General features: G+C 40.9%; 2 protein-coding genes across 2 annotated transcripts in view; both read left to right on the plus strand.

The window, feature by feature from the left end:
* LOC123366200 overlaps window positions 1-2,828 on the plus strand; it is a 43,244-nt gene extending 40,416 nt beyond the window's left edge. Inside the window, exon 7 of the mRNA XM_045009424.1 lies at window positions 2,569-2,828. Within this exon, the coding sequence (XP_044865359.1) occupies window positions 2,569-2,721 (153 nt within the window). The 3' untranslated portion in view covers window positions 2,722-2,828. The remainder of the gene's footprint in view (window positions 1-2,568) is intronic.
* Window positions 2,829-16,240: 13,412 nt separating this feature from the next.
* LOC123366201 (muscular LMNA interacting protein) overlaps window positions 16,241-20,293 on the plus strand; it is a 159,776-nt gene continuing 155,723 nt past the window's right edge. The window contains exon 1 of the mRNA XM_045009425.1: window positions 16,241-16,303. Coding sequence (XP_044865360.1) covers window positions 16,241-16,303 — 63 coding nt within the window. The remainder of the gene's footprint in view (window positions 16,304-20,293) is intronic.

Below are 20,293 nucleotides of genomic sequence, written 5' to 3' on the forward strand. Positions count from 1 at the left end.
GTCTTTGCATAACGTCTTTAAGATATGGCCTTTCCTATACATCTGCGCAACTAAAACTCAGTCAGGCTCTTATCAACTTGCATCTCAGTTACTCCAACATCTTTCTTTCTAGCCTTGCAAAATGCAGTCTTGTCCTACTCATATTCATTCAGAATGCTGCTGCAAAGATCATTTTTCTAGCCTGTCACTTTGACCATGTCACCCCTCTCCTTGCACCCCTCCACTCACTCTGTCTTCTCTATCATTATCAACCCTAAGCTACTTGTCTCCCCTTTCCAGGCCCTTCACATCCTGTCCCCTCTCTACTTAGCCCCTGTCACTCACTATCGAGCTTGCAGCTCCTGAATCTGATCAGCCCGTGGTGTCTGCCTCCATTGCTCCTTATTAAAATTTCAGACAATCACCTTTGTGCTTTCTCCCAGTGCCGCCCCTCATGCCTGACAAGAGCTCCCTATAAACATCTGCAAACATAACTCATTATCCTCCTTCAAACTTTCCTTTGCTTTGATGAATACAAAAATCTTGCAACAGTTAGGCAGGTGGTACACTGAGATCATGGCCTATATGCTGACCAGTGTTGTCTCATTGCTTCTTTATACTCCCCCATCAATCTGTCTGTTTCCATCTGTTGCCTCTTGTATACTTAGTTTGTAAGCTTTTGAGGCAGGAATTGTTCGGATTTTTTTTTGTTCTGTATTTGTACAGTGCCTAGCACAATAGGGTCCTGGTTCATGACTGGGGCTCTTCGGAGCCACAGTAATATATATCTATATCTCTATATATTTTGCCAATGAGACACTGGAGGAGAAACAATGGTGATGGAGAATATTTTAATGATTATCCTACAAAATGTCTCAGGGCTACTTTCTAAAAGGGAATGGAAACTCAGACTCTGGTAAAATTACTCCTTCTCCAGCATTCCCAATTAAATGCACCCAGGGCCTTGGGGAAATGTGCACGTCTGTTTTCAAGACCAAGTAATCACGGAACAGAGAACTTAAGTGACTTACCAAAAGTACCATTAGAAGTTTGTAGCAGAGTTTGAAACAGTCCACTGGGTGAAATCTGGATCCTGTTCCTGGGAATTTTGCCACTGACTTCAGTTGGGCCAGGATTTCAGCCCTGATCTCTGAGCTAATAAGCCTATATCTCACCAACTACACCACAATGCCTCCTATTCATATTATACAAATCTTCATACATAATTAGGCCATCTGAGGCCTACTAGATTAGGCGTTAGGTGTGTAGCACAAAGCAACCTGGGTTCTATTATTGGTTATGATTTGTAGCAGCTTATACCAACATTCAGTGTTAGGGGAGGTGGTTCTATGATGGATGCACAACTAACTCAGCCATGTAGTGAGCATACATATCTTCTTGGGGTGCACTGAATGAGGCAAATCTCCTCAAGAGCTATTACCAGGTTGGCCAGCACCTTACTCGCTATTAATTAAAATATGGTGAGCTCTCTATCCCATTTTTTTAAAATTAAAACACTGTGGTTTTGATATTTTTCTTTTGCTTAAGTTAATTAAGATGAAGTTAGAGAGAGGGGAAAAAACAATGAACCAAAAATTACTTGGGAAATTCCTGAAACCAAAATCTCATTTAAAAAATTAGTTGAAGTTGCTAAGTGACATCTGTGCAGTTACCTACCACATTGTTTACAAAAACTAAACCATTAAGAGCAAGGAAATGAATAGTTAAGGATATGATGAATTGCATGCTGCCAACCTAATAAACAAGCATGTCATTCTTATCAAGCATAAAGAAATGCACATTTCAACACAAAAGAGCAACCTTAAATCTTATCCGCAATAACTACTACTTTTACCAGTAGTCTCAACATTTAAACATAATGCACACCTTTCTCAAAAAGAAATACAATCCATATATATGCATTAATAATACATTAATCAGCCTCAAATTAAAGCCCATATGCCTTCATAATTTTGCCATCAATCTCAGTGTCATGTACTTTCCTATCATAAAAAATTGCTAAATTACTAAATAGAATTAAATCACTCACAATTCTCAAAGCACATCAGTTTTAAGTACTTTACCAAAAGTGTCTACAGTCATGTGACTAATATATTAATTGTTATATTGATTAGGTTGCCAATTGTTTCCTTTTTAATGTATTCCTTTAAAGAAAATACAAAGACTTGAAAATCAAAATAATACATTTTTCAAACCTCAATAATTAATGTATCAGAGTTAAGTGTTTGTGTTATGATGAAGTGTGCAGTTCTTGATACTTAAATAAGAATATTGCTTTGTTTGGTATGTGGGGAGTGAAAGATTTGAGGTCCTTAGTAATTCATTTCCTTACTTCCAGTGCATGGATTTTGTAAAAGGTGTGATAGGTAAGTACATTGTTCATACTCTTTCATCTGTCACAGATCTCTGCTGTGTTGCTTGCATCTGTTGCACATTTTAATTGCACTAGTTATTTAATTCGTCAGCTCTGTTCTCTCTTTTCATTCAATATAATTTTGTTTTCTTGTGCTTTCTTGTTTTTGAACTCTCTCATCCCTTTTCTCTGAAATCCTTTCTATTTTACTCAAGATACCTCGAATCATCCTAACACGCCCTTCCACTTCAGATGAGGACACCGACCAATTAACCCAAGATCCAGATGACTTTGAGCTTGAAGAGATGGATAGTGCAGAAAGCCAGGGCTATTCAGAGTGTTTGAACAATGCTTTTTACCCTCCCTAATAAAGTACTTTGATAGAAGAACTTCATGGTATTCTTTTTTCACTGTTGTTCTGTTTCTGTTAAGTAGTACTTGAACCACTATGCCTTATTCACAGTTGAAACCAGTACACGGGCTGAATTTGAATTGAAAAAAAAAAAACCCAACAACCTTACATTTATATTTATTTGCCTTGAACTTTACTTCAGTTGGAATTAATACACTTGAAATGGAATGTTTTGTATAAAGTTATATGAATGTCACCAGTCAAGCGTTTCAAATTTCCACTTTAAGTGCATTCTGCAAAAACTCAATGTGATGATAAAGATTTTTATTCATTGGGGATACTACACCACAACCCATTTGGAAACGTGGTAAAAGCAAATGTATATATTTATTTATTTTTTAAACCAAGATGTGTATTCCATCTATGTGGCCAACCCCCTGTTTTATCTACAGGTTCCTTTGGATTGTCCTCTTTTATGTTGTTTTCTATTTGAATAAAATATTACTCTACAATCTAATGAATGGTTCTCTTTTTTTTGTAGATGAATGTAATTCACCCTGGAAATGTGCAAGTCATGTCAAAGAATTAAAGAAGAGGCTTCTCTGAGTGCATATGTTATGTGATCCACATGTGAGATTTTTATAAGGGCTTGGAAGTATGGATCCCATCAGATAAAAACTTAGAGAGGCCTCTTCTTCAGCCAGGAGCCAGGGGATGGGTTGAGAAGGAGCTTCTTAACAGAGAGTGGTTTCCATGGTTTGTCTCTTCCTCCCCTTGATTTGCATGTAAACAGACCCCCCCAAAAGTTGCCTTGAAATTTTGGCATATGTTTTTCCGAGTAAACAGAAGCATGTATGATAAACAACAGAGACCAAATGTTTTTGTGCCTGAGCATTCAACCCTCTTTCTCTTCATCAGAATCGAATGCCTTCCATACTGTTCAGGCCCCTAGCACATTTTTAGGTACTGTGACAGACCCAGGCCAGTGGGGTACAGGAGTCTGGTCCTATTAGTATCCAGGAAGTGGGCGGGCGAAGCCCGCCCACTGCTAAAGGACCTCCCCCCAGCCTAAGGGGAGGATCCACAGGTCCGGAACACTAACTAAGTACGTGGGACAACCGATGGAAAAAAAAAAACCTACCGTTGAAACTGAGTAGAACACATGGTATTGGCTAGTGTGCATATGTACATTGTCCTGTACTTTGTTGGAATCAGATGGCTCAGGTGTCTGATTGTCACCTTCTAGTGGTTGGCCTACAAAGAGGATGGTAAATACCAACTAGTAAGGAAGGTCTCCCTTAGTTAAAGTGGTAAAGACTTCTTCTACTGGAGAAAGATGCACTGAGTTCTATTTCGCATTTACATTAAGCCTGTTTTGCTGGGAACCACCATATCTTTGTATATGTAAATATGGATTCTTTACAATATGTGAATACAATACAGCCCTATGACCTGGTGGAGCCTCATTTTCTATTCAAATACATGGACAATCAGCTGATAAATCTCTCAGAATGACATCATAGTAATTAGCAGGACTTACAACAGGATTGATATCATATTGTTAGCAAATCACCCCTAATAACTGTGAAGGAAATTTTAATTTGAAATTTAGGATCATAACACTGATAATTTATGATATGGGGATTTCTCTTGCATCGCTAGCTGTTTCCACCATCACTTTCTTGTTATTTTGCACTTAGTTGAAATGAAGATAATTTACCAGTGATATGAGTATTATACTAATTTTCATTAATTCTGGGATACGAGCATTACTACACAATCTGCTAGTGCTGTAAAAATGCCTATATCAGTTCCATAATCTTTCTAGTTTGACTCAGAATAGACAGACATCAGTGGATGAAATTAAATTTTAAAAAGTAACATTTGTTCTCTTCCCCTCCTGTGCCACATAGCTTGTTTTGCCACAGAAACAGTCATTGTTTCTCCACAGTGACACAGTCATTACTGAATGCACAAAGGAGAAATATTATTAAAGCTGGCTCTCTGAACTAATAAATGGCTTTGCAATCCAGTGTGTGATATGCAATTTTTATTAGTCTTGAATTATGTCTTCCTGGACTGGAGGAATAGGATAATAAAGATATTACACTATTAAAAACCAATAACTGGTGGCAGTGAATGAGCCTCAGCTAATCAAGGGAATCAAGTGCAATGAAGTGGGATGGAATTGAGAACTATATATTTTCACTATCTTGCTCTACTCCAACCAGTCATACATTTTAGGTTCTTCATTAGATGCAAAACTTTATTATTGCTTTCCAAAATATTCAAAAAAGGCAGGATAATTGTATGCTAGTGTATATTGTGCACTTCAGCCTATGTTTTCAAAAGTGGCTTCTAATTTTGAGTGCCAGATTTTTAGAGTGTTCCTGTTGTGATCTCTTGAGCCTACACCATCTTCAGCTGGTGTTCTGGGTCTCTGAGAATAAGACTCTTGGTGTTCAAGTTGTTCCCCACAAAACAGAAGCACCCAAATTAGTAGACGTTTTTGAAAATGTAGGCCTTTTATGTTTCTTTTTAATTGAACTTGCAAAATTCAGATTGCAGTGTGGAGACTTTTGCTCCAGATATGAACACAGACATAATTCTCATTCCAACGGATGTACCGATCACAAGTTAACAGGTGGTGTTTTTATGGACTTTGTTGAATAACACCATTATAAAGTTACACAACTCTAATGTATTATGAGTTAGACAGCCCCATAAATGTGCATGCCCCTTTACAAAACATGAAAGGCCAAACCTTGAAGCCCTTACTCAGTTTTTGCTCAGGCTTTACTCATGCAAAATTTCCAATCACTTCAATGAGAGGTTTGCTTGTATAGGGACTAAATAAAAAGTTAAGAGTCAAATTCTGCCACTCTGGCTCATGCTGTGTTGTGCTCACTCACTTGAACCACTATGGAGAAAGAGTGGGGAGAAATAGGCCCTGAATAAAGCCTTCAGTCAATACTGATACAACCATTGCCCAGTTCTTCTACTTATTAGTTAAGTATCAGAGGGGTAGCCGTGTTAGTCTGGTTCTGTAGAAGCAGCAAAGAATCCTGTGGCACCTTATAGACTAACAGACGTTTTGCAGCATGAGCTTTCGTGGGTGAAAACCACGACTTGCATCTGAAGAAGTGGGTTTTCACCCACGAAAGCTCATGCTGCAAAACGTCTGTTAGTCTATAAGGTGCCACAGGATTCTTTGCTGCTTCTACTTATTAGTTAATGACTGCATAGACCCGTTAGTCACAAACTGGCTCTCTGTGGAGCACTTGCTAGTTGCCTGTGGACAGCTGACTCCTTGTTTCCAGCTGCAAAATTGCATTAAAAGATAATTAAGAAATACCTCTTTAATGTTATTTTTTCCTTCTAAGCAATTGTTATAGTTGCCACAGGGATGTGATGGTGAGTGAGAGGAGCGGTTGCTCAGTACCATTGATGCATGGAAGCGATTTGGGGCAAGGGGACAGTCTCCATTTAAATGTGGTTCACACTGTTCAGTAGCTTGAGAACACCTGTTTATGAGAACAGTTACTTCATTAAAGCAACAGATGTCAAATGAAAAAGGGCTTGTTTCTTTCTTAGATGTTCTTTCCCTTTGTCATAGCATATAATGTACACTATGCTGTCATTGACACCACTGTTTGTAGTCGATAAGTCAATAAGCTAACAGTAATCAGAGTGGAGTGCTCTCAATTTCTAATGTCTTCAATGGAGCAAGAGCAATCTCTAAAGGGGCTCTTTAATGTAGTGCAATAAAAAACTTTTGCAACATTCTTCCTAGAATCAATGCATTCAAAAAGGTTCTCTTCTGAGGAAACTTATGGTATGTAATGCTTTTCTGTCTATGGTGATGTGCAAAGGGTGAAGATCTTATTTAATAAGAAGGAGAATGCCTTGGTTCCCCTGTACATGAGGTGGGGGTTTATACTGCATGTAATAATTTCCCTCTTTCATCATGCCTGTTCTCTCTCCCTCCCTGAGTATTTGCAGAATAAGCACGTTGCCCAAAGAGTGACAGCAGCAGTTGTTGGTGCTGCTGCAGATATGTGGACTGTGACCTCTCGCAAGGATTAACTTCCCACCCTCAGATTCCATGGCAATTGAAAGGTAAGCCTTCTCAGTACATAACTGCAGGCAACTTCAGCATGCACTTCATTTCTGCTGATATTATGTAAAATACATACCAGAAAAGCATCTGGAATCCTGTTGTTTCATATAGGTGCACATGACCTAGCATATGCATACAGATACTTGCTGACTTGTCATAATGCAGGGGAAGAATTGCTGGAGTCAAAAAGAAATTAGAAATCTTAACTTGTAATTTCTTCATGAATTGCAGCCAGATGGGGGTGGATGGATCTATCTGAGTATTTTGGGGGTTTTAACCTTTTGAGTTATTTTTAAAAATAAATGGTCAAAATGTTCCTTCCAAACCTCAAGAAATCTTAAAATGTCAGCCTTAATTTCAGACTACTTAATTGACATAAATGATTTATTATCTGAGTAAGATATGTCAGGACTTCATATTGGACCTAATATTCATTAACTTCCAGTAGTGTGTTTCAACACAATCATAAAGACATTGTCCCTGAAGTTAAGACAAAGACAATACATGTCGGACACACATTCCACACAGCCTGGGGATCCAGTGTTGCAGCAGCATGGCTGGGTGCATGAGAAATGTGAATAATAAAAGAAATATGGGTGTTGTGTGATAAAAGAAATATGTGATCCAATGTGATGTGGAAATTGTTACTAACCTATTTTCTTTTCCAAGCATCGCCGACGAACTGAGCACAGAAAATATATCTCATTAAATTGTCAACCTGTAAATTGCTGCTATTTGGGGACTACAACAATTTTTGCTTCCCATCCCTCCCCCCTCCCCAATATGGATCTCTCTCTTGCCTCCTGCACATTTTGGTGCCATGTTCTGAAAAGAAAAGTGACTGTCAGAAGTTCAGTGTTTATAGTTTGTAGAAAGTACTGGAAATAACACAGTAATTTATGGAGAAAAAGCCCATAAAATATATATTACTCAACACCCCAGGAGGAGTATTGTTCTTTGTAAAGAAAAAATAGGAAATATGAAAGTTGCTGACACAGTATATTAGAAAACTCTTAGAATAGTGCCTTTACATCATAAGGACCAAGTGCTCCCTCCACCCCCGGATAACCCAGGGAAGAAAGAAAAGTGCTTCTAGACCAGCTCATAGGATCACTGCCACAGTCATAAAATTACAGAGCCATAGAGTTAGAAGGGACCACAAAAGTAAGCTAGTGAAAGTCTAACCTCCTGTCAAAATGCAGGATTTGTTGTCTAAACCATCCAGCCTCCTTTTGAAAACCTCCAGTGAAGAAGCTTCCACAACTTCCCTAGGCAGTCTGTTCCGTTGTCCTATTGTTCTTACAGCTAAGAAGTTTTTACTGAGATTTAATCTAAATCCACGATGACGTAGTTTGAGCCCATTGCCTCTTGTCCTGCCCTCTATGGCAAGAGAGAACAACTTTTCTCCATCTTTTTTATGGCAGCCTTTCAAGTATTTGAAGACCGCTGTCATGTCCCCCCTTAATCTCTTTTCCAAACTAAATATACACAGTTCCTTCAGCATTTGCTTACTTGATCATCTTTGTCACTCACCTCTGGATCCTTTCTAGTTTCTCTACATCCTTTCTATATATTGGTGACTAAAATTGGACACAGAACTCCAGCTGATACCTAACCAGTGCCGAGTGGAGCAGTACTATCACCTCCCGTGACTTGCACACTATGCCTCTGTTAATGCAACCCAAAATTGCATTTGCTGTTTTTTTGCAACAGCATCACATCGCTAACTTGTGTTGAAGTTGTGATCTACAATAACTCCCAGATCCTCTCATGCCAGTTTCCCCCCTTTCTGTATTTGTGCATTTGGTTTTCTTCCCTGAGTGTAGCACCTTACATTTATCTTTGTTGAATTTCATTTTGTTGTCTACAACCCAGTTCTATAATTTATCAAGATCCCTTTGAATTTTAGCTTTATCCTCCAAAGTGTTTGCAACTCCTCCCCCGCCCCCATCTTTGTGTCATCTGCAAATTTGATATGCGCTCTCTTCCTACATTCAGGTCATTAATAAAGATCTTAGATAACACTGGACCCAGAACAGATCTCTGTGGAAACCCACTTGAGACCTCCTTCCAATCTGACATCATTCCATTAATAGTTACTCTTTCTTTGTGGTTGTTTAACCAATTATGTATCCACTTACTGGTAGTTCTGCTAAGCCCATGTTGCTCCAGCTTACTTATCAGAATGTCATGTGGGACTCTGTCAAAAGCCCCTTGCTAAAGTCCCAGTATATTATGTCCACTGCATTCCCCCATCCCCCAAACCAGTTACCCTGTCAAAGAAGGAAATCTAAGCCAGTTTGGGCACAGGTGTCCCCATGTGTTTGTCCTCCAAATCACAAGAAACCTGAGGTTCCCTAGGGCATTTTGCTTCCAATCCAGCAGATTTCAGGGTGTGGGAGTCTCTCTGCATTATTTCCTGACACAGTTGCTAATTTTCATGCAGTAAATAAGCACCCCGACTTTCACAATAAGCCCCAAATCAAGCTAATTCCATTTCAAAACAAGGCCAAAACAAGCCAGTCCCTAGGAACCCCAACACTCTATGTGGCTAGATCCGCCCCCCCCCGCGTGCAGTCTGGGACTGTGGTGGGCCCACTGTGCATCCCTGACTCTCTTGCCCCCCCCCCCCTTGCTCCTGCTTGCCAGGAGCAGATCGGAAAAAAAGAAGCATCAAGCTGCAATGAGCAGTAAGCTACAAGCCAAACAAGCAACAACCCTCAAGCCAAAAACCAGTCAACAAGCAGCTCACAAGCCAATTAAATCAAAACCAAGCCCACTTTCTGCATTTTTTTTTCATGGGTTTGGCATGTCTGTTTCCTGAGTTTCTCTCCCCTACAGGCAGCAGAATCACTCAGGAACCATGATGCTGTTGGTCCTGATGCTGCACTGATGCCCTACTCATCACTTCCAATGTGGGGGTTAGAAGATTGGTGTCAGCTTCTACTGACTTTCCCAGTGTTTTATCCAGCAGATCACCAGGGGAGTTGCTGTTCTCTGGTTCCATCCCTACCTCCAATACAACCTGCTCCCATTCTGTAGCCCATGGAGAGCCAGTTGAATGCAATACATGGGGATGTGATTCTGCATTTTTATAGGGAGTGGGGTAATAACTGCAGCTCCCCATTTTTGCTATTTTTACCCTTTTCAGGGTTTTTGTCACACTTTTTTTTGTATTCCTCTATTCAAGGCATAGTAGATGAACTGTTTGATGAAGACACTTGGACCAATTTTTTTATTGTAAGTGACTTGATGGATAGATCTAATAGGCAACACTTAAGGGTGTTGATGGGAAATCGTTATTGAAATATGAATTGTGTGTAGCCTCTATGTAAGCAGGGTCTGAATGAATGCTTTCCTGACAGCTAGCTGGGAGGCGGAGAGACTTCGGGTGTGTTTATGTAAATACAGTTTGCTCCTGCTCTGTTTACATATTCAGCAGATACTGCAGTGTCAAAGTGATCGACTTTGGCAGATGTTGTGTACAAATCACCTTAGTACTGAATGCAGGGGTAGTGAAATACAGTTACCAATGTTGTAATTATTGTAGGAATACAGGAAATCAGGACTGTGCTTAATCTGTCCCAAATGAGGGGGCCACCCTCAGTTGAAAGAACCTCATTAAGCCAGGAGCTCTGTCAGAGCCCCGTGAAAGTAAGAGTGGTGAGTATAGGTATCCACAGCCAGGAGGTTGTACACCCTCACAAAGGATCTTCCCTAGACTGATTTAACCTGTTCCCTCCGTCTCCCACAGTTCAAAGAATAGACCTAAATAGGCTTCTTTAGGAACCTCTTCGTTATTTTAATTGCCCAATCATAGCTGAAACCAGTTGTGATAGGACTGTGCTTCTGCCCTGTGTGCCCTGAGCTGGAAATCAGTGAGAGCTGAAATCACTTGTGGCAGGACTGTGTTTCTGCCCAGCCTGCACAGAGCTAAAATCACTAAGAGATTGACTGGCAGTGGTCACGCTGGGTGCAGCGAGCCGGCGGGGGCAAAGATGGTGGTATTTGCCCCTCCCCCCACTTATGGTGGGAGGAGAATTCACGCAGATGTACCTATGAACTCTGGGTCTGCTCTGACTAGGGATAACAGCTGTGAGTGGGGTGTAAAATGGGGGGGGGAGCACACTACAAGAACTTGAGTGTTGGACTCAAGAACCTGAAGCAAAGGACACTGCCCAGCGTACTCTGAGGAGGGTGTCTTGCTCATGCTTTTATGTTTATTAATTGTCTTTGTGCTGTTTTATCAGATTAATACTAGGTTACATTTATTAAAGAAACTCTTTCTACCTCAGACTCTGTGCTTGTAAGAGGGGAAGAATTGCCTCTTAGATGTGCCCAGAGGGTAGAGTGAAATTTCCCCAGGTTACTGAGTGAGAGCTGGGTTTGGTTATATTGTTGAAAAGGAACCCCCTAGATATTGAACCCAGCCCTTCTTGCTGCTCACTCCAACTAGCAGATGGGTTACATCTATTTTAAATTGAATCGATAGTTCTGTGTTAAATTATAGTGTCCCTCGGGTGTCAGCTCAGCTCCTGTGGTGCTACATATTTCAGAACAATAGAGTGAATGTTATCCTTTACAATTTTCTTAGATTGGGAGGCTCTAGAAACATAAAAAGAATGAAGACAATGATTACAAACACAGTCACAAGTCTGGAACCTTGTCTGTATTGTACATTGTAAGCAAATGATTAAGGTTACAATCACATAGATGCATACAAAACTTGAGAGAGCCCATGCAATAGCTACAGTTGAATTTATATGCGTATAACCAAAGGTGTTACAGAGGCTGGTGGGTCTCTGAAGAATGTGGTCATCGTTAGAGGGGTGATTCCTGCTGAGGTCTTCCCTCCCTATCCATACCATTGAACCTTTGTTATCTTTTTAGTATGATCACACTTAACACCTTATGCATATGCATGAGAGTTTCCTTTTCCTTATCTATACTTCCACACACCATATATTTGGGGGTGCCCTATTTCTTATAGGTTGTTCTTGTAGTTCTCCTTATTTTTATTAGCATCTTATTAACATTTATGTAAACATGTTCCCATGGTCACTTGCAGTAAGAGAACTTTTCATGATGTTACAGACATCTAGCCTTGTGGTCTAGATGGGTTCACGGAAGTATGTTTTCCCAGAATATCACTATTGGCACATTCTTTACCGTAATCTTGTAATTTTACTAGCATAGGGTTATTCCTGGGTCACCTACTTATGTCAAACATCCTTAAGCCTGAGGCATAGTAAGGCTAAGCTGAAATCTTACAGGCCTTAGCCTGTAGGCCTTGCATTATGGCCTTATTTTACCTATATACCTAATACACATTCCTTTCTTCAAAAGCTTGTCAATCTTATACTCCTATAATTCTATCCTACTTGTATCTATACCTATATCTACAGCTTAAATCTATTCATCACACATTGATTAGATATGAAATAAAATGAGTCTGCCATGATAACTCAGTTAACGAACTAATTGGGTACATGTGTCATAAGGATCTTCTCAATCCCACCCCTATTGTGGGGGGACCTCTTGATATTAAGGGTGTGGTTGTTACTCAGTAACTTTTCTGCGTGATTCAGAAGCAGCATTGAAAGGTGCTGGGGAGATCCACATCCAGCTCCCCTTGGGTGAGACAAAAGTGGCAACAATATAAGACACTGAAAGTGAATAAAAACTGGGTGGGTTCTTAGAGCCCAAATAAAGATTCAAAGAAGTATCCACCACCGCGTAACAGGTGTAAACCATATGCTAGTCTGCCAGTCCGCCCTCTATTGAGCCCTATTCTCCAATAGTCTGAATTTGTGGTCATCAGCATGACCACAAATTAGCCTTTTTTCTCAATGTGCTGTGCCACTCAGTGGTAATTTTGCACCTCTTCTAAAGTTGATTAAGGTCAATTGAAAGCCTCCCACTGGCCATTCATAATGATTCTGTATTGGGACAGACCACAAGACTCTCAAATACAGGGGACCGAGCTTTCTCAGATGCTGGTTCATGACTATTGCATTTGTTTTCTGCAGAGATTAGGATGATCACAAACCTTGATGCCTGCAGAGCAAGATTCAGACTGACTTTTTACCTTTAGCTTTCCTCTGATAAGTAATATATTAAAATGTACAATTATATCAGTGAGGGAGGGATTGAAAAGAACAATCTCTTTTCAGGTAGAGAAAGTGCTCATATATCATGGTGCAGGTAGATTTGATTATCATGGGAGTTATGATCATGTGCTAATGCTCAGAAGGAAGCATATGCTCTTCTTAGTTGTATTTGACAGGGTGCAGCAGACATCCTGACATTGTCTGCAACTGAATTATATCCCCCTCAGTAGTATATAATATTGGCTACATGTATTACTTGTATGTCCTGTGTGAGCAAGTCCTGACTTTTCTAGCATAGGCTGAAGGTCTGTCCTGTAACACACAGCTTAGACCCCTAATAAAGTACATCAGCCTCTAGTCTATGGGCTTGATCTAGAGCCCATCATAGTCAACAGGAAACTTTCCATGAACTTCAACAGGCTTTGGATCAAGGGTAGTCCAATAATTTATTGCGTCTCTATTTAAACAGCCTGGGCCTTATTCTCCTTTCCCTTTCAGCAAAGGAAATCAGGAGTAACACCACTAAAATCAATGGACTTATACTGGTGTAAAACTAGTGTACGAAATAGGAGACAAAGGCCACCTATATTAAAAATGCAGAGAATAAACACTTAAGAGCCAGATCCTCAGTTTGTGTCAACTGGTGTAGCTCCACTGAAATCTGGCTCCCCCTTTAACCAATGCTATGCAGGTAACTTTCTATTCTGTGCGTCACCACTACCTCATATTGTTTTTTCTTCCACTTTGGCAACTGAAGCAGATTTTCTGTGAACTTTGAGTATTTGACTCCCATCCATCTATGTATAGTGAAAACAATAACTAAGTGACTACGATACCAAGGATGCAGTGATATCAAACTATGGCCCCAAGGTAGAGTTTATATTACATTGCTGCACATTTATTTTCTTTCCAACACAAGGGCAGAATATTTTGACTTGGGACCATTTTTTACTTTCTCTAATCTGAAATTACTTTAAAATGCCACATTAATAATAATAGAGATTTCAGGTTTTCGTATGTGCTATGGGAATTTTCAGAAAGCAGATGGTACAATTTTCTAATCCACTTGGCTCTGGCATACTCAAATTAGAAAATGCCTGGAAGAGAACAAGGAACATCGTTGTGCTTCTGTGGCATTGCTCCATGGAAGGATTAATGACTTTGGGTGACATTCACCCCTGTGCAACAATGTAATATAAGCTGCTGTTTAAATCCCACTTAAGCACTATTTTGATGGCATAAGTGGTGCATAGGCCTTGTGCTAGTCCCTCTGCCCAGGGAGGAATTTCATCCTCACAGAAGAGAGGTGAGTTGTTTTAGTACTTTTCTCATTCCTGACCGAGAGAGGGGTGATGCTATTTTCCCCCTGTGTTTATGCCACTTCTTTGTGTTTTTTCTGCCCCATCTTTTTCAGAAGGATCAATGAGGGTATTATTTTTTTTAGCTTCCCAATTTTAAGTAAAATTATATATTTTTTCTACTAGTCCCACCTTGTAAACGTGAGTGGTTCTTTACATTTCCCTTCCTTCACTCTTCCACCCGTGGTCTTGCACTTCTATAAAGCAAAGATAAAAGAGAGAATAAAAGATAACTATAGAAAAAACTTCTTCTTTATTATGAACAAAGAAGGAAAAATGAGTTTTGTCAACTTTTTTTTTTTTTGCCAGTTTTATTTAATTATCCTCTCATGATTTTTCTCTGCTCTTTCCTTCCCATCTGAAGCTCTGAAGATCATGTGGGTACAGTTTACAACAAAATAACCCCTGATTTACCCCGTGGGGGCGGGGGGGAGATCAATCTAAGATATGCAACTTCAGCTACGAGAATAGCATAGCTGAAGTTGACTTATCTTAGATCGAATTAAAATTACTTATTTTGCGTCCTCGTGGCACTGGATCGATGGCCGCAGCTCCCCCGTCACATTTGCTTCCCTCTTTTGCACTGCTGGAGTTCAGCAGTTGATGGGAGAGCGATCAAGGATCGATTTATTGCAACTACACTACACGCAATATATCGATCCCCAATAGATCGATCGCTACCTGCTGATCCACTTCTACAGTGGCACACAAGTTAACAATTCCATGAAGCCAAAACTAGGTTTTTACTAGATAAGAACCAGAAGCAGGTTTCAGAGTGCTTCAGGCAAAAGAGGACGGTCCTCTAGTAGTAATTGAAATTCTCTTAATATAATCCCCGCATATGACACCTACAGTGCCAATTTCATGAAGAAAAGTTTAATTTTTCTGATATGTCTCTGAACCATCAAAGAATCTATTCTGATTTGGTAGCAATTTTTTTATTTTTATTTTTCTTTACATAACTGTGTTTGCAATTGGACTTTTCCCTATTAGTTACTAGGAACTGCAGAACAAACTGTGCATGCGAATCACTCAGAAGATATCAGCATTGGCCTAGTTGATGTAGCAACCAGTGGTTGTGTTGTAAACCTTGGAATCTACAGCACAGCCAAGGAGAGAACCTCCTCCCACCACAGTTTCTAATATTGGACTCCTGACTTTATCATCGTGAATCCAAGCCAGGTTATTCTTCTATAGTTAACTCACTTTAAAAGCCCATCTCCCTTGATATGTAATGGGCTTTAAATACAATGATATTTTATATCTACACTGACCAGTTCTTGAGTGTATTAACCCTTGTAGCACAGATACAATGTTCTGATTTTGTTTTTGCATTTCAGAAGATCAAGACGACATTTAATATAGCATGTCCTATTATTAGAAGGACATGAGGAGAATACATCTCTACATTAAATTCTAGTGGGACTGCTCAACAGCAGACTCTGGTAACTGAGAAAGATTCATAGACAAACGTATGTATCCTTTTTCAAATGTTGCTCTGGTTACTCTGTGTCTATGTAACATCATATCATACAAGCTAATCATATTTGTCATTTTAGTTGGCTAATAAACTGTGCATTCAAGAATAAGTTCTACTGCGATGTAGCTATTGCTTTCCAGGTCCTTTTCAGGGAGTCTTTAAACACAAGCTTATTTTGGGGGAGGGGTGCAGGTAACAAAAAACCTGCTACAACGGTACTCACATTAAACAGTTTGCTTTGATGCCAAAATAACATTTATTGTTATCTGAGGCCAGCTGCCTGCCTTCTCTCTAGGATTCTATTTGTGAAGTTTCTACGTCTATAAATGGAAGCACTGGCTAACCAGAAATTATCACCAGCACTGCCTGATAGAGCTCTGTCTCACAACTTGAAAAGTACAGCGATATCTAATATGTAGTCAGATGAAATCACTTCTACCCAGGATCTGAGCCTCTTTTTCTGGGACATGGAGTTAGAAAAGCACAGAAAAGAAATCTCAGCAAAACAGACCTTAAAGGAGAAGCTGACGGTAAGACGTGTTGAGGTTTACTCTACAAACATTTTAAACTTAATGGTGAGGAGGAAAGGCAAAGCAACTGTTGAACCTTAGAAAGGTTCCAGTAATGTTTCTACACTTCCTCTAGCCAGTGACCTTGAAGATTAGCAGGCTTAGTGGTGCATGTTGAAATGAATTATGATGATATCTTTCAGTGGAAATGATGGAATTTCATTAGTGACATTTGTGTAGTTGCAGAGTGCAAAACTAAGTCAGTACAATTATATAACCCAAATCCAGGCCTATTACTCAGTTTTCTTCCAGGATTTCTATATCAGAGTGTTTTCGTGCTCTTGCAGGTTATTTTACATAAATATACTTCAATAAAGGGAAGGTTGATTAGGAAATCTTGTCAGCTCCTTCGCTGGAAACTTGAAAATGAATTTAAACTGAAATAGGTGACCACAAGAAAAAAGAATGGTCAAAAATGCAATTTTATATTTGAGTAACATAGTATTTAAATACATCTCTACATTGCAAAATAGAACTTGTTAATACTAAAGGTCATTTCCCAGACATCACCATAGTGTCATATTATTCTTGACTTTATAAAGTGATACGGTGTTATTAGTGCAAGTGATTGCTGATTTGTTTCTTAAAGAGAGATGACAATGTACTGTGATCCTGAGAGCAAGGTAATGCTATTATTTCATTATCATCTATTATTTCACTTCACAGTGACCCAGAGTTTACTCAGGTTTGGCAGTAACTTATTCCTCAAGTAACCCCATTTAAATGAGACTATTTGTGGGGTGATGTGTTACTCAGTGAGAATATGGGTATCAGAATCTGATCCTAAACTGGTAATTACACACAGAGCCTGATTGAGACAGAGGTAGGTTGGCTAGTGAGTCTAGGAGATCTTGAAACAAAATGTTAACTAATTTCTCTGTCTCAACTACTATGAATTTTTCAGGTAGAAAATTGTTTCTTTAAACAGTATTACCTGAAGGAGTTTTCAGATAATATTGTTAGTATTTTGTAAGAAAGCTAGTCAATCCTTATTAACACTTCAGACTATGCAAGAAATACTGCATCTTTCTCATCTTTATGGCAAGATCCATAAAACGTAAAGAAAAAATATCAAAGGTTAAATCACTTAGATAATTCATACAAGCTGCAGGAAAAAATATCCCTCGAAGTTTTCGTTTTGTATAGATCCTGTGGGAAAAAATAATATAAACATGTAATTAAAGAGTATATCATAATGCATACACACAAGGAGGCCCAATTAAGTTTGCCCAGGCAACTTTAATTCTGGCATTTCCTCACTTTTAAGACTTGATTTTGCAACCTTAATGTTCTTCTAATGTAGTTTTTAAAAAATCTTACTGAGAAAAACAAATTCCCTTATGTGGAATCATGTTGACATCCACATGGGTCAGCCACAGGGTTGGATCCACAATACAGACCTCTGACACTTGAGCTAACAAAGTAACTGATAGAGGACAGCAACCTACTATTTCGATGTGGACCAGACACTAGAGAAGGATGTGAGTGTGGGAGAGATTTTCCCAGTGAGTTTCACAAATATTTGGTGACCGCAGAAGAATGGTGAGACTCAGGTATCTTGGACTCTATTTGAGTTCTGGAGGGAATTGTACTGAAGTTGTCACAGACCCTTCTGCCTGTTCCCTCTAAAACTGACTCTTTCTGCTCCTGTCTTCTCATGCCTGTCCCTTCTCTCATCCTCCACCTCTTCATTCATAGGTGCCGACTCCATGGGTGCTGCAGGGCTGGAGCACCCATGGGGAGAAATTAGTGGGTGCTCCGCACCCACCGGCAGCCAAGCTCCCCCCACCTGCACCCCCTCCTTGCCTTTTCCTCCCCTGAGTGTGCTGCGTCCCCACTCTTCTCCCTCCCAGTACTTCCTACCCACTATCTAACAGCTGTTTGGCGGCGTTTGGGACTTTCTGGGATGGAGGGGGAGGAGGCAGTAAAGTGGTGAGTCAGGGACGGGGCCTTGGGGAAGGGAATGGAATTGGGGTGGGGCAGGGCCGGGGCCGGGGGAGGGGGTTGAGCACCCACAGGACAGAGGGAAAGTTGGCACCTATGTCTTCATTCCAGTCCCAATCTCCTTGCCCACCCAGTTCCCATCTCCCAGACAGGACACCCTACCTGAGTCCCATTCTTCCCCACACGATGGTTCCCAGTCCAAATCCCCACCTCTCGTAATCCACCCTGGGCTTCTCATCTGATCTGAGTCTCTCCTCTTTGAAACAAGCAGATCAACTCAATGTTCAAATATAATTTAAGAATCTGTCAATTTTTAATCCAGATATCCTGTATAAACATTACTGTTGGTGTTTCCACGTATTTGTATTCAGTGTTTGTGAATGTGTGAACTAAGATAAATGCTGTATGAGATAACAATCCTATATTTTAAACCCTATGAATTAGATTACACTGCAATATTTTAAATTCTGGTTTAAGTTCTGGCATTTGCTGATTGTTCCAAATATTTCCACCCTTTTGTTCATTAGAACAAAGATCTGATCACAGGTTTCCACAGTTCTCAGAAATGTTCAGTGACTACCCAGAGACTATTCATACTCAAGATACTGTACGTCTCTGAAGTGGGACAGCCTCACTTTACATAAAGGAGTCATTGCCTTCTGACTCTTCGATAAACAGAAAAAATTGTCCCCCTAAATTTCTGCAATCTGGCTCTGTAGCTCATTCAAACCATACTGTGGACCAGATCCTCAGCTAGTGTAAATCAGTTTTTATTGAAAGTGTGGATGATTTACTCTGACTGGTGAGGATCTGGTCCTACATATCCCCACACACCCTGAAAAGTTCTCTTTGTACCATGGCCGCCCAGAGGGGGGGTGGGGGCAAGTGGAGCAATTTGCCCCAGGCCCTGCAGGGGCCCCCACGAGAGTTTTTCGGGGCCCCTGGAGCGGGGTCCTTCACTCGCTCCGGGGGCCCCGGAAAACTCTCGTGGGGCCCAGGCCCCCGGAGCTGCTTCTGCTACGGGTCTTCGGCGGCGGGGGGTCCTTCCGCTCTGGGGCGGAAGGACCCCCTGCTGCCAAATTACAGTCGAAGCAGGACCCGCCGCCAAAGTGCCGGGTCCCGCTTCGGCGGTAATTTGGTGGCGGGGGGCCCTGCCGCGGGTCTTCAGGGCACTTTGGCGGTAATTCGGTGGCGGGGGGGTCCTTCCACTCCAGGACCCACCACCGAAGTGGGGGACCCCCGCCACCGAAGACCCCAGGCCCCCTGAATCCTCTGGGCGGCCCTGCTTTGTACACACCTCACAAATATATGGCACTCTCTACCGTCTCACTTAATAATGTCCAGACTTGACTTTAAAGAGCTTCCCTTATCTTGGCTTGTGGAAGCAAGTATTTCTGTTGTCAGGGTCTCTGGGAGAATTTTTTAAAAGTGACTGTGGGAATGGAAGGTTATACTGGATCTATTTTGTGAACAGTAAAGTCAAATGAGATGGATACAGATATTCTAAAAACCCCTCTATCTCTATTAATCTTCAATAGATCAGCCTAACCTGACTCATGGAGCTATCCTTTTACACTTGTGACTTTGTTATACACACACAAGGCAGAGGCATTTCTGGAACAGCCCTATTGATATGAAGGTAGATGCTGAGTTCAAAATAATCTTCCTGATTCTATTCCTGATTTCTCACCCACTGATACAGGAAGAATTCTCCTCCCAGCTACAGGGCTGCCCAGAGGATTGAGGGGGTCTGGGGCAAAGCAGGGGAGCTGCGGCGCTTGTACTCACCTGGCAGCTGTCCGGGTCTTCGGCGGCATTTCAGCGGCACGGGGCCCTTCAGTCGCTCCACGTCTTCGACAGCACTGAAGGCCCCCCCCCCCGGCCGCCGAAATGCTGCCGAAGACCCAGAGTAACTGAAGGGCCCCCTGCCACCGAAATGCCACCGAAGACCCGGACCGCCGCCGGGCTAGGGCTCGTGGGGCATTTTGGCGGTGGGGGGGCCCTTCA

Source organism: Mauremys mutica, chromosome 3 (genome assembly GCF_020497125.1).
Source record: "Mauremys mutica isolate MM-2020 ecotype Southern chromosome 3, ASM2049712v1, whole genome shotgun sequence".
Taxonomy (NCBI): Eukaryota; Metazoa; Chordata; order Testudines; family Geoemydidae; genus Mauremys; species Mauremys mutica.